General features: G+C 54.3%; 1 protein-coding gene across 1 annotated transcript; it reads left to right on the top strand.

Annotated features, from left to right (window-relative positions):
- Nucleotides 1-6203: 6203 nt before the first annotated feature.
- On the top strand, nt 6204-13628 carry PI16 (peptidase inhibitor 16). The gene is made up of 5 exons (XM_062509355.1): nt 6204-6356; nt 9011-9229; nt 9493-9602; nt 10366-10454; nt 13486-13628. Exons 1-5 carry the CDS (start codon nt 6204-6206, stop codon nt 13626-13628), a joined length of 714 nt encoding a protein of 237 aa, XP_062365339.1.
- The last annotated feature ends 819 nt before the right edge of the window (nt 13629-14447 follow it).

The following is a 14447-nucleotide window of genomic DNA, read 5'->3' as shown; positions in this document are numbered from 1 at the left end:
CCTCCCCATGCCTTGTGCAGGGCAGTCTTGGATGTGAGGGATCCCTTCTTTTGCTTGAGGAAATTGAGTCAGGTCCCACATCACATGTGGCTGCAGTGGGAGCAAAACCAAGCTCTAGAGCTGGTGCTGCTTTTTGTCTTGTTCAGACTCTTGATTTGATTAAAAGTTGGCTATCAAGTTTTATCTTGCACCACATGTGATTTTTCCTCATTGTTTACAAATCATGGGGAGGAGAAGGACAGCTGTTTATCCTGGAAAGTTGGAGCCCTTTCTTCCTTGGGTCACAGTGTTCTTGGGGGACAACTTGCCAAAGTTGCCCAGGCTGAGTAAAGCCTTTGTGAGCTGGTAAATGGGGGCTTAACAACCAAACAAAGCCAAAACTTAAATTCAGGGAGAAGAGGCCTAACCAGTGATTGCAAACTCAAAGGGGACAGAGCCAGAACTCTCAGCACTGTGATGGTTTCTCCATGCTGAGTTGAGGATGCTCCGTGATGGTGTTAGGTGAGTTTAGGAGATGTTGTGAGAGCTGGCAGGTGCCCTGCCCTTCTCCTGTTTGACCCATAAGCCAAGGCTTGTGCTGGGACTGACCACAGAGCTCCCCTCTCCTGAGGACTGTGTTGGGTAGGGGTTGGAATTTTCCTCATGGATGGGCAAGCTGTGGCCAGAGAGTGCAGGGGTCCTTGGTAAGTGCCTTGTTCCTGTTGGAGAGCCCAGTGTCCCTCTCTATGTGCTGATACCAAGCTCCTTTCAGACCTGGGACATGGAGCTGCAAGTTGCTGCTGAAAGCCATGCAAAGAATTGAAGCTGGGACCAGAACGGGGGCAGGAAGAGCCTCTTCGCTACCACTTTGGTCCTGGACGTGAAATTGGCCATTGAAGACTGGAATGGGGAGAAGAAATTCTACAACTTTGAAACCTCAAAATGTGACCCTGGGCAGATGTGTGGCCACTACGCCCAGGTACCACCTGCTGGGGTGGTGGGGCTGTTGGGACAGGAGCTGTACCAGTGCCCCAGCTCCTCCCAAAATCTTTACAAAAGGACAGGGAACCAGGTGAAATTAACAATTATGAAGGTGGACCTGAGCATGGTGTCAGCTATGGACAGCCTCTTGGAGAAGACCTTTTTTGAGACAAATTCTGCAGCCATTTTATTTGGCTGCTAGGCAGAGCACAGTGCCAGCTTGTCTTGGGTAGAAGGACAATGTCTGAGTGTTTCTTCACAGCTTGGATGGGAGCAAGGAGGAGAAGAGATGGTAGTAGTAGATGGATGGATGGATGGATGGATGGATGGATGGATGGATGGATGGATGGATGGATGGATGGATGGATGGATGGATGGATTTCCAAACGGGAAGTGTTGAGCTCTCTCATGCACCCACAGTCCCATATGGCTGGCAGGCCCTGCCACAGCATGACAGGGACCAAAGGGTGACCTGGGGACAGTGAGACATGGTGGTTGGCTTTGGTGATTGTCAGGATGAGTTTCCAGCAGAAATGCTCTTTTCCCTCCCAGTATGTTTCTTTCAGTTGTGGACAAGTTTTATCTCTTTCCCATCTTGTCCAAATAGAGTGGCTGTTTGGAGGATCTCTGTTTCCTCCTGGTTCTGGTGCAGCTCTGGCCAGTACTACCCAGGTGTTCCCCCCTCTCCTCCTCACACTCTGCAGCACTTGCCCCCTCCCTCTCTCCCCCTCCCTCTCTCTTGCTCTCTGGCACATGGCCCATTCCTCAGTTACTCCAATGCCACAGATTTCTTTTACGCGTGTGCCTGCACCCGTGTGCACGCACAGAAGAGAAACCTTCAGAGCTGACAGAGGCCATCAGCTCCTTCATGTAACTTTTCCCTGCATGGCTTCATCCATTGCATCATTTCAGTGTATTTGAATTTAGATACAGATCCTGCTTTATGTGTAACTTTGTGTGTGTGTGTGTGTGTGTGCGCACTCAAGGAGAACGAGTCCCCAGGTGTGTTGGTACAATCTGAGCTATAGAGGTGCAAGAGATGCTGTTACGGGTCACTGGTGGCTCTGCTGCCCTGCAGCACCAGCTGTCCTGCAGGAACCCCGCTGTCCTGCGGGGTGCTCTGAGGTCACCGGCCAGCCCAGCCCAGCCAGGCAGTGACCAGCAGATGGCACTGGGAGAGGCACCGCTGAGAACTGGGCAGCTCAACTCGCCCCGCACACCCTGCCCGCACTTCTGAGCTTTATTTAATCGCCAGCTTCAGGTGTAGTTAAGAATCAGGTTAGAAAGAGCCTCCTTCTTTTTAAAGCTGCTGCACGCTCTGGGAGCAGGCTGAGCTCCTGCTGCCGAGCTGCCTTCGGGGCAGAAATCCATCCCTGCCTTATGGACACATGATGAAAATACAGCCCCAGAGGCTGCTCCTCACCCGTGTCAGGGGAGAGGGCTCGGAGCTGCAAGAGCATTTCAGGAGCTCCTCTGGGTTTGCATCTGCGTGAAGAACAGTGTACCATTCCCTGGAAGTTCCCTACAGACACTACAAAGAGCAGAAAAACATTTCTCCCCGCAGCAAGATCAGGGCACTCATCAGGGCAAACCCTCATTTTTTGATTTTTTGCAGTGCTGCATCCCCCACCCTGCTGAGAGCCACGGAGGCACAGGGGTGCTGCTGATGGACAGCCACCACCATAATTCCAGGAGTTAGGTGTTTTATCCCTAGTGTGGGGCTATGAACCTTGTGAAAACTCTTTTTTGTAGAAGAGTTTTGTTTTCCTGAAGGTTGTGACTTGTGGAGACAGGCTGTTGCTGTTGTGCAAGGACCTATTTATAGAGTTCCTTGCAGCAGAAAACTCCAACCCAGAAGGAAATCCGCTTTCCTCTTGCCCTGCTGCCCAGGACAGCGGGGCTCAGCCTGCCCACACGGCCATTTGGGGGCTTGGCTCCATCCTGAATTTGGGCCTTTTGGCAAGGGCAGGGCTTGGTGTGGTGCACAGGGGAGGACGCAAAACATTCAAGGGAGACTTTTGCAGCATTTCCACTCCATTTCTGGGCTTGGCATTAAGGGGACTCTGCCACTGCGGTGACCCTGGCAAAGCTTCTGCCAGGTTCTTACGGGCCCACGGCCCTGTGTGCTGGGAGGAGGAGAAGGGATTAACCTTCAGCTGGGCTGACTTGGGTTCAGTGCTGGGATTTGTGGTGTTTATGAGGCCTGGCTTCCTTAGGAGCCTCACCTGCTTGGTTCCCTCCATCCCTGGCCTGTTTGCAGCAGGGACAGGGAGGTGTTTGCTGCTGCTGCTGCTGCTGCTGCAGTGAGAGGAGGCTCCTTTGCTTCAGCTCCTGAACGTCCCGTGAATGCACTGGGTCAGCAAGGTTGGGGTGAGCACACAGACCCTGCTGGGTATTTGCATTTGGGGCCATGCTGCTGCCAGGTCCACCCAGCTTCCAAGTATTCCCTCAGTGTTTGGGCTGAAAGTGCTCTCATTCCACAATGTCCTGTGAGGGTTTGGGGAGGATTCACCTTTCTTGATCCTGCTTCCTGACTGCTTTTTGCTAAAAGAAGGTGCCTATTCTATGCCTTGGCAATCATCTGCATAACTAAAACAGGAGGGCAGTTCTCCTGGTGGTAAGGAATCGACTTTGGCCAAATGTGCCTAGCCCCAGTCTGCAGCACAGCTTCCAGAGTAGCTCCTGTCTTCAGCTGCCAGAGGGGAGTGGTGCTCACACCTTCTGCACTGTTACGGTGGGATACTCAGATGTGAGGCCACAGTGGCATGGAGGGAAGGTTCTGATACCTTGGCCGAAGAGCTGTGAATGAGCCCTGGTCCTTTTCCTGATCTCCCAGTTTCACAGATCCTTGGGAAGGCTGCAGTAGGCTGGGACTTCCCAAGAGAGCCTGGTAGTCCTAGTGACCTGCTGAGGTGAAACTGGGAGCAATGACGCTGTTCCTGCAGCTATTGAGGCATTGTGGTGACAGACGCAATTGGATGAGTCACAGATGGGGTGTCTCACTGTAGCCTCCCTCACCTCAGCTCTACTTGGCACTCGCTGTACTGGTTTGGACAATACCCCACTCTCACCCTGCCCAGCTCAGAGGGATTCTCAGTCAACACTTGGTGTCCCAGAATTTTTAAATAATAGAATGGATGAATGAATAGTGTGGAAGACGATGAACTCCTCCAGAGCTCATAAATCCAGGCAAGTAGAGAGAAGAGAGAGATCCTGTTACTGCCACAGCAGTGCAGGAGCCTGGTCAGACACCGGCCAACCCCGCTGGAGCCCCTCGAGACGTGAGTCCGTAGAAGCCCAGACTTGGTCACTTGTGTGCTCCAGAGCGGGGCCTCTCTGGAGCACCAGGCTGGAGCAGACCCTGTCAGGTGTTGGTGTGTGGCTCCTGTCCCCGTGCAGAGGCCGCTGCTCCCCGGGGTGTGGGGACGGGCTGTTCCTTGAGCGAGCAGAAGGGAAGCTGCATTCCACACACACTTACCTAATGCCGGCTGGACACGAGTGTCTCAGCCCCAGGGTGGGGCTTGGACCTCACAGTGCTAATCTTGATGCTTCAGCCACTGGTTCCAGGAGTCATCGGAGCAGGTTGGGAGTTGAGAAATGGCCCTGCACCAGCTCTTACTCACATGCCCTGGTGATGACTCCTCCAGGACTGTTTGCTCTTCCCCACAAGCTCTGTGTATCCCACTTTCCTTCATCCTTGTTGCCAGGGGCTATGGGAAGCTTGGCCCTGTATCTCCACATCACTTTTGGAGAGACCAGCACCTGCACTGCTCTAGTGGAAGGTGTCCCTGCTCATGGCAGAGGGGTTGGAATAAGATGAGCTCTCAGGTTCTTCCCAACGCAAATCATTCTGTGGCTCTGTGATTCTCAGCACTGCCTCGTTCCTTGTAAGCCAGGCCACAGTGAGCTGGCTGGCAGGAGCTGGAGCCCATGTTGCTGTTTTCTAGATGTTTCTCCAGGTCTCCAGAGGTACAACAACAAATGTGTTGAGGTGACTCCATCAAGAGACAGATAGATACGCCTTAGCAAGGGAATCTCTAGTTTGACCATCCGAGTTGAAGACCTGGTGAGATGCTGGCATGAGACCCCACTTGCAGAAATTGTTGGACAGTTGAGGAATGGCTGACCCCAGAGGTAGTGAAGGACAGTGTCACACACAGAGCTAAGAGATCTGGGGGGCAGCAGGAGAGCTGTTGTGGTAAGAGCTGATCCGTGTGGTCCAAAACCAGAGGAAAACCCACAAAGCATTGCCAGGGGAGTGGGGAGGGGAAGGGGGAGGCAGAGCCGGCAGCGTGTGATTACCTTGGCTCCGCTCTCCAGAGCTGCCCACCCGCTGATCCTCTCCAACAGGCTGTGTGTGATCCCAGCGCGGCTCCTGGAGCCGGGCCGGGCTCTTGCACAATCGCAGATGGGGAACAGAGGCTGGAGCAGCCCGGGGGGCTCGGCCCCGGCGCGGGGGCTGAGTCCTGCAGGTGTCTGCGGGGAGGGAGCACAGCCCGGTCCCGCAGAGCCCACGGTCTGCTGCCTCCAGCCAGCCCTGGGGCAGCCACAGACACAGATCCCCTGTTTGGAGCAATTTCAGCTCTGTACCCCCTTTCTTCCTCCCCTGCTCCCCCCTTTCCTGACGGTTCAGGGAAGAGGCTTCAACCCTCTGCTTGCCCCCCACTGCCAGCAGGCTGGGGGAGCCCGGGGCTGTTCTCAGCTGCCAAATGCTGTCCCCCACCACAGGCACGGGGCTGGCCGAGGTGGGCTCTGCCTGACTCTGGGGAGGTTCTGTGCTGCAAACTGCTCTCAGCAATTGCATCTTGCCGCCTTTGTTTCTAAGGCAGCTGCATTCCAGGGCCGGGGGAAGACCCGTGTGAAAACAGGGCTTTGTCAGTTGCTGTGGGATTATTGTTAATTAGGAGAAATGGAACAGGAGGTAGAAGAGAGGACCCGTAACTGAGGGCTCAGGGGATGGCTGAGGTTTGGAGCAGCAGAGGTTTGGATGAAGAATGCCAATCCAGGGATTAGGATTCAGGCACAGGGTCTGTCCCGGGGAGAGGACCCTGCGTGTTCGTTGGCACTGCTGCCTCTCCATCAAGGCCGATATGTGAGATGGGTGTGTTCTTCATGGCTCCAGAACTCTAATAAATACATTTCCTCCCCAATCTTCAAGCTGTTGGGTGTTCCTGGCTTTTGGGAGGTGCTTTAAATCTGACTGCCAGAGCCGTGGGCTGCTGAGAGCAGAAGCTGCCTGCACGATGCTGAGCTCAGGTCTTCCTCCTGTTCTCCTGGTGCTCTCAATGCTGGAGCTGAGCTGGTCCCTGAGTGATGAAGAAAAGAAGATCATCTTGGATGAACATAATAAATATCGCTCCCAGGTCTCTCCTCCTGCCATGGCTATGATGAAGATGGTAGGTGGCTTTTATTACAGAGGAATATTGGGGTGTTTGCGTGGTCCGAGGCTTGATCTTAACGCAAGGAGGGATCAGGGTGCTCCTTAGGGGAGGCAGAGCAGTTCTTGTGTAGGGTTACAAGCAGGTGTCAGTTAGGAGGGGTTCCCGAAACTGCCTCTAAAGAGAAGAGTTCCCTTTACCTTTGGAGTTGTCTTTATAATTTTCTGGAAGTTGCTAAGTGTGATGTGAGTCTCCAGATGCTCTTCATGAGGGTGATGCAGCTCTCACTCACATGAGTTTCTGCTGTGCTGGAGCTCCCTGTGATGGCAGGAAGGGCAGGTCAGGCCCTGCCACAAGCAGGTGCCACAACCTGGAGACTTTGCCATGGCTGTTACCAAGAGCTGGTGGGGGAATCCTGCTGTGTGGGACATCACACTGTGCTCTGTGTTTGCTTTTGCAGGAGAAGGTACTTTTATCTATTGGAGGGAATGCCAACTTGTAAGTCAAGGTCTTTCAGTTATTTGGGCTCATCACACTCCTTGCCATGACTTGGCATCTTGGAGATGTGGGACACCCTATTTTGCTTGGGGAAATCAAGTCCGGTCCCACATCAGTGGGACCTGTAGAAGGACCAAAAAACAAGGTTGGTGCTTGTGCTGCTTTTTGCCTTGTTCAGACTCTTGATTTGATTAGAACTTGGCTATCAAGTTTTTTCTTGCACCACATGCGATTTTTCCTCCCTATTTGCGAGTCACAGAGGGAAGGATAATTGTTTATCATGGAGACCTGGAGTCCCTTCCTCTTTGGGTCACGGTGTGATTGGAGGACATCTCCCCGCCTGGCCCAGAAGTTGCCCAGAATGAGTAAAAGCCTTTGTGGACTCATAAATGCTTAACAATTAGAAGAAGCCAAAAGTTAAATTTAGGGAGAAAAGGCCTGACCAGTGACTGCAGACTCAAAGGGGACAGAGCCAAAACCCTCAGCACCATGACCCATCAAACCCACCAGGCACAGCAAACGCAGAGTATCAGGGCTTTGGAGCCAAAGTCTTGGAGAAAACCTGAGGGAAATGATCTCTCCGGGTCCTTAAGTCAGTGCAATTCCAAACCTGTGGGGTTGCTCCTGGCTGAATCTTTGATTGCAGCCCCTGTGCTTTGAGATGCTCCCTCTGCAGCTTCTGCTCCTGCTTGCACACAGGACCAGCTCACAGTCTGGAGCTGAAAACTTTTTCATTTTGAAGCCCAGCAGATGTTTAGCTCACAGCAGCCCTGACGACTCCTCAGAAGAGGTTTTCCATGAGAACATCGTCCTCACCTCCCTCCTGGGACCTTTGCTTGGGCTGTCTTTCCCTCTGGGTTCACCTGCTGCTGTGGCACTGTGCCTGGCTGAGGTCATGCTGTGCTTCCTTTTGGGATGTGGGGCTGGCTGCTTTGGAAATATTTAGTTGAAGGGGGGGAATCTGTAGCCTAAAGCCACTTTACTAATGAGGCAAATCTGCAGCTGTGAGTCCCCCATTTATGGAACCCGTGCCAGAGGGAGAGGGGTGTGTGCTCCCCAAATTGGGTCTCCAGCCATCTCTGTCATCATGGCTTGGGGCCATGGTGGGAGGTGAACCAACACTGTGTGCCATGCAGGTGTTTCCTCCCCCCAGTGCCTTCAGGCTGTCCTCATCCTCTCAACACCCCAACGGTGACATGCCCTCCTGTCTGGCACCTTTTGGATCCAGCCCTGGCTCTGTCCAGAAGCCCCCCCCTCATGACCCCCTGTTTGCAGGGCTGCCTTCCAGCAGCCAAGCTATTCTCTCCATCAAGGATGGTCCAAACAGCTGCAGTGTAGGATTCCCCATATACATGCCTGCAAGAAAAGCTGTCCACCTTCTCTTCCTCCTCCTCCTCTTCCTTCTCCTCGTTGTTCTCCTGTGGGTGGGGGCTTGGCTGGTGGTGGGGCCACTGCTGCTCCTGAGGGGCTCCTGAGATGTTTGCCAGGAGTGTGTGCTCCCAGGCTTTGTACAGCTGCCAGGAGAGATGTGTCCCATTCCCCTCCTATCCCCATCCTGGGTGAAGAGGGATGGCCCCAGGCCTGCCTTCCTTCCTTCCTTCCTTCCTGGAATCCTTCCTTCATTCCTGGAATCCTTCCTTCCTTCCTTCCTTCCTTCCTTCCTTCCTTCCTGGAATCCTTCCTGGAATCCTTCCTTCCTTCCTTCCTGGAATCCTTCCTTCCTGGAATCCTTCCTTCCTTCCTTCCTGGAATCCTTCCTTCCTGGAATCCTTCCTTCCTTCCTTCCTGGAATCCTTCCTGGAATCCTTCCTTCCTTCCTGGAATCCTTCCTGGAATCCTTCCTGGAATCCTTCCTTCCTGGAATCTTTCCTTCCTCTTCACAGTTTCTCCATGCTGAGTTGAGGATGCTCCGTGATGGTGTTAGGTGAGTTTAGGAGATGTTGTGAGAGCTGGCAGGTGCCCTGCCCTTCTCCTGTTTGACCCATAAGCCAAGGCTTGTGCTGGGACTGACCACAGAGCTCCCCTCTCCTGAGGACTGTGTTGGGTAGGGGTTGGAATTTTCCTCATGGATGGGCAAGCTGTGGCCAGAGAGTGCAGGGGTCCTTGGTAAGTGCCTTGTTCCTGTTGGAGAGCCCAGTGTCCCTCTCTATGTGCTGATACCAAGCTCCTTTCAGACCTGGGACATGGAGCTGGAGGCCCTTGCTCAATCCTATGCAGAGAAATGCATCTGGGACCACAACAAGGAGAGGGGCCGACGGGGAGAAAACCTCTTTGCTATGGCTCCAACCCTGGAACTAGAATTCGCCGTGGAAGACTGGAATGGGGAGGAGAAATTCTACAACTTGACAACATCCACGTGTGTCCCTGGGCAGATGTGTGGCCACTACACCCAGGTACCTGCTGCTGGGGTAGAGGGGAGGCTGCTCAGCAGACCCGGATGCCAGATTTTCTCAGATAGAGAGACAAAGTCTGAGTGTTTCTTCACAGCTTGGGTAGGAGCAGAGATGGTGATGGATCCTGAATGCCAAAGCAGTGTGGGGATGTGGGATCTGGGGCATACTCTGTGGAATGAGGAGGTCTTTGGAGCAGCCTTTAAGGCCAGGGGACAGGTTGCCTTCACCCAGTCCTCTCACCTCAACCCTGGTCTTTGCCTTAGGTGGTCTGGTCAAACACACATCAGATCGGCTGTGGGGCACATTTTTGTGAGAAGATCGATGGAATTGAAACAGAGAACATGCACCTGCTTGTTTGCAACTATTATCCCCCGTAAGTGCCAGGCCCTGCATGGATTGGTGCATCTCAGTGGGGTTTCTGTGGGGAAATGCTCTGGCTTCAGCCCTTATGTCACAGCAGGGTTTGTCCTTGGTCAGAAATAGAAGTTCCAAATAATGCTTCTGTTATCTTGGGTTGGCCCCAGAGTAAGGAAGGGTTGGCCCATGATTGTGACTGCTGAGTGCTGGTTCAGCTCCTGGTTCAGACACCCAGGGAGGGACCTTCTTCCCCAAGAGCTGCTCAAGGCTGAGGTGGCCGTAGCTGAGGGTACAAACAGCTCCCTGCCCTGGGCTTTGTTCTTCCCTGCTGGCAGCAGCCATCTCCTGGGGTGGAGAAGCCCTTTTGCAGCAGCAGGAAGGGTTGGAGGTGGGAGGAGAACTGGGTACCCCTTCCCAGCCCTGGGACCAGCCTTGGCACCAATTGCTTGGAGCTGCTGAGAGCACCAAGTGGCTGCAGACCTTCCTGAGGGTTTGGAGCAGAAGTGAGACAGAATTCCCTGTCCCAATGCCCATGCCCTGCTCTCTTCTGAGGGGGTGAGGGATGTGCTCCATGGAGTTCTCTGCCCTGGCTTTAGCTGCCTTGGGGTCAGGCTGGTGAGTAAATGGCCCTGACAGGCCATGGCAGAAGACCAAGACCTGTTTTCTACATTAATCCCAAGTTTTGCCCTGGCTGGGATATCCCAGCTGAATCAGCCCCCTCTCTGGGATGGGTGTTTCCCCTTTCCTCACATTTTTATCTTGGAATTTTCTGCTTCCAGGGGTAACATGAAAGGCAAAAAGCCCTACGTGGAAGGACCCTCATGTACAACATGTCCCATGGGCACAGTCTGTGTGAACAACCTCTGTGGTGAGTGAGCAGAGCCATGCATGGCCCTGAGGGGCTGTTGGGACTGAGACCCTGGGCTGGGTCTGATCCTGGAGCTGCCAGGAAGCCCCTGAACTGCAGTTCCAGGGCTGGACCATGAGACAGGACAACTGCCTTAAATTCAGGAGGGGCTTGTCCCTGTTAGGCAGCATTATTTGCCCCTTGCATGGCAGGAGGTTGTGAGGGACATGAGATGTGTCCAGGTTGGGATCCCCAGAGTGGGGTATAGCCCAGAGTGACCTGAGAGGGGTCAGCTGCTGTTTCAGCCCCTCACTGGTTTCTGCTGGTCCTGCTCAGTGCAGGGGATCCAGTGAGGTCAGCTGAGCCAGCCCTAACCCACAGCACTTTTCATCTCTCACCAGAACTCGTTGTAGAAGAGACCACTCCGGCCTCTGTGACAACAAAGGCAAGGCCATCCACCCCAGCCACAGCCAAACCAGAGCCCACAGCCACAGCCAAACCAGAACCCACAGCCACAGCCACACCAGAGCCCACAGCCACAGCCAAACCAGAGCCCACAGCCAAACCAGAGCCCACAGCCACAGCCAAACCAGAGCCCACAGCCAAACCAGAGCCCACAGCCACAGCCAAACCAGAACCCACAGCCAAACCAGAACCCACAGCCACAGCCACACCAGAACCCACAGCCACAGCCAAACCAGAGCCCACAGCCAAACCAGAACCCACAGCCAAACCAGAACCCACAGCCACAGCCAAACCAGAGCCCACAGCCACAGCCAAACCAGAACCCACAGCCAAACCAGAGCCCACAGCCACAGCCAAACCAGAGCCCACAGCCACAGCCAAACCAGAACCCACAGCCAAACCAGAGCCCACAGCCACAGCCAAACCAGAACCCACAGCCACAGCCAAACCAGAACCCACAGCCAAACCAGAGCCCACAGCCACAGCCAAACCAGAACCCACAGCCACAGCCACACCAGAACCCACAGCCACAGCCAAACCAGAGCCCACAGCCAAACCAGAGCCCACAGCCAAACCAGAACCCACAGCCACAGCCAAACCAGAGCCCACAGCCAAACCAGAGCCCACAGCCACAGCCAAACCAGAACCCACAGCCAAACCAGAACCCACAGCCACAGCCAAACCAGAACCCACAGCCAAACCAGAGCCCACAGCCACAGCCAAACCAGAGCCCACAGCCAAACCAGAGCCCACAGCCACAGCCAAACCAGAGCCCACAGACAAACCAGAACCCACAGCCACAGCCAAACCAGAGCCCACAGCCAAACCAGAGCCCACAGCCACAGCCAAACCAGAGCCCACAGCCAAACCAGAACCCACAGCCAAACCAGAGCCCACAGCCACAGCCAAACCAGAGCCCACAGACAAACCAGAACCCACAGCCACAGCCAAACCAGAGCCCACAGACAAACCAGAACCCACAGCCAAACCAGAGCCCACAGCCACAGCCAAACCAGAGCCCACAGACAAACCAGAGCCCACAGCCACAGCCAAACCAGAGCCCACAGCCAAACCAGAGCCCACAGCACCAGTCCACACCACAGGCAAATCTGAACCCACACCAGTACACACCACAGCCAAACCTGACCCCACACCAATGTCCACCACAGCAAAACCTGAACCCACAAAATCAGTGTGTACCACAGCCAAGCCAAAACCTACAACCACACTTCCAACCTCAACCACAGCCAAGCCACCACCCACAGCCACACTGCCAACCACAGCCAAGCCCAAACCCCCAGCACAGGCACCCTTCAGCACAGCCAAGACAAAACCTGCCAGCATGTTCCCAACAACAACCCCAGCCAGGCCAAAACCCACCGTGCCAGCAGCCACCAGCACTGCAGCCAAGCCAAAGCCCGCCACAGCTATGACCAAGTCAACACCCACCACGCCAAAGCCCACCCTAACAACCACTGCCACTAAGCCAACAACCACCACTGCCACCAAGACCACATCCACCCCCCCAAAACCCACCACAACCACCACTACCACCAAACCAACACCCACCACACCAAACCCCACCGCAACCACCCCTACAGCCAAGCCAAAAACAACCACAACTGTGGCCAAGCCAACACCCACCACAGCAAAACCCACCCCAACAGCAGCTAAGCCAAAACTTGCTACAGCCACAGCCAAACCAACGCCCAAAATGCCAACATCTGCCACCACAACAGCCAAGCCAACACCTGCTGCTACAACACTAGCACCTGCCACAACAGCAAAGACACAGCTGAAAACTGCCACAACCACAAAGCCACAACCAGACAGAACTGATCCTACTGAGGCAACTGGGATCACTCCTTCCTTTGAGCCCACCTTAGACCCAGTTTATAAAGTATCTCCAGAGGCAGACACTGGAGATCCTCTTAGCTCCTTCACTACAGAGGATCCAGCCTTATTGGAAAGCATGGGCACAGCCTTCAGCCCCAGATCAGTCCCAGAAACAAACAAAGGTGTCAAAGAGGATGGGAAAGAGAAATCAGCCTTTTCCAGTCCATCTCCATCCCCCAGCCAAGCTGTTCCAGAGATGAAGTTAGGTTTCAATAGAGCTGAGCTCATAACCCCCTCCAAGTCAGTGGTCCTCAGCCCTGAAGAGCCCACGTTCTTGCGCTTAACATCATCCTCCAAAGACAAAAAAGGGCCGAGCCCCCATTTCCAGACCTCTCTCTCAGGTAAGGCAACCGTGGAGTTTGTCCTGGCATGGACACTCAGACACTCAGGGATCCCCAAGCAGCATGGAGAGGGCTTGGGAGGAGCAGTGTCAGACTGGTCCTTTGGATCCTCCTCTTGTATGTGGCACCAAGACTTTTCCTCACTCTTTTCTCTAACCCTGAGGGGCTGGTTGGATGTCCCTGAAGCATGGTCCCATTCACAGCCTGCTCCCACTAATTCACAGCTTCCCTGGATCAGAGCTCTGCTGCCTCACAGTGCCTCGGGGCACATCATGGCACACCTGCATGAGTGGTAGGTTCTCTTCTTCCAGATCTTCCCTCTAACCACACATTTTCCTCTCTTCTTCCAGCAGGTGCCCTGGACACAGAAGAACTGGAGACAAACTCGGACCAGACAAGTGTGGATCTGCCCAAAGATGGAGTCCACAGAATCTGCTTGGGGCTTTCGCCCCTCCTCCTCCCCAGTGCCATCCTGGTGGGCCTTCTGCTCTGAAGGGTCTTCCTCAGCTGTCCCTGCACCCCTCACCAAGGCTTTTGTCAGCGCTGGTTGTTCCACAGCCCTGGTAGGCTCAGGAGACTCCTTGGACATTTCCCACGCTCCCTCCTTACGCTGCCTTCTCTGCTGCAGCCCCCGTGAGCCAAGGGCAGCCGGCAGTCCCGAGGGAACTTTGTCCCCTTCCTGAGGAGACCTGAGGGCAGGAGGGTGTTTGCCATAATGCTGGTGACCTGGATGCTTCTCCTTTTCCCTGGCTTCTGTTCCATTTCCAGGCTGGAAGTGTTGAGCTCTCCCATGCACCCACAGTCCCATATGGCTGGCAGGCCCTGCCACAGCATGACAGGGACAAAAGGGTGACCTGGGGACAGTGAGACATGGTGGTTGGCTTTGGTGATTGTCAGGATGAGTTTCCAGCAGAAATGCTCTTTTCCCTCCCAGTATGTTTCTTTCAGTTGTGGACAAGTTTTATCTCTTTCCCATCTTGTCCAAATAGAGTGGCTGTTTGGAGGATCTCTGTTTCCTCCTGGTTCTGGTGCAGCTCTGGCCAGTACTACCCAGGTGTTCCCCCCTCTCCTCCTCACACTCTGCAGCACTTGCCCCCTCCCTCTCTCCCCCTCCCTCTCTCTTGCTCTCTGGCACATGGCCCATTCCTCAGTTACTCCAATGCCACAGATTTCTTTTACGCGTGTGCCTGCACCCGTGTGCACGCACAGAAGAGAAACCTTCAGAGCTGACAGAGGCCATCAGCTCCTTCATGTAACTTTTCCCTGCATGGCTTCATCCATTGCATCATTTCAGTGTATTTGAATTTAGATA

Source organism: Cinclus cinclus, chromosome 27 (genome assembly GCF_963662255.1).
Source record: "Cinclus cinclus chromosome 27, bCinCin1.1, whole genome shotgun sequence".
In the NCBI taxonomy this organism is placed as follows: Eukaryota; Metazoa; Chordata; class Aves; order Passeriformes; family Cinclidae; genus Cinclus; species Cinclus cinclus.
This window is presented reverse-complemented; position numbering and strand designations above follow the sequence as displayed.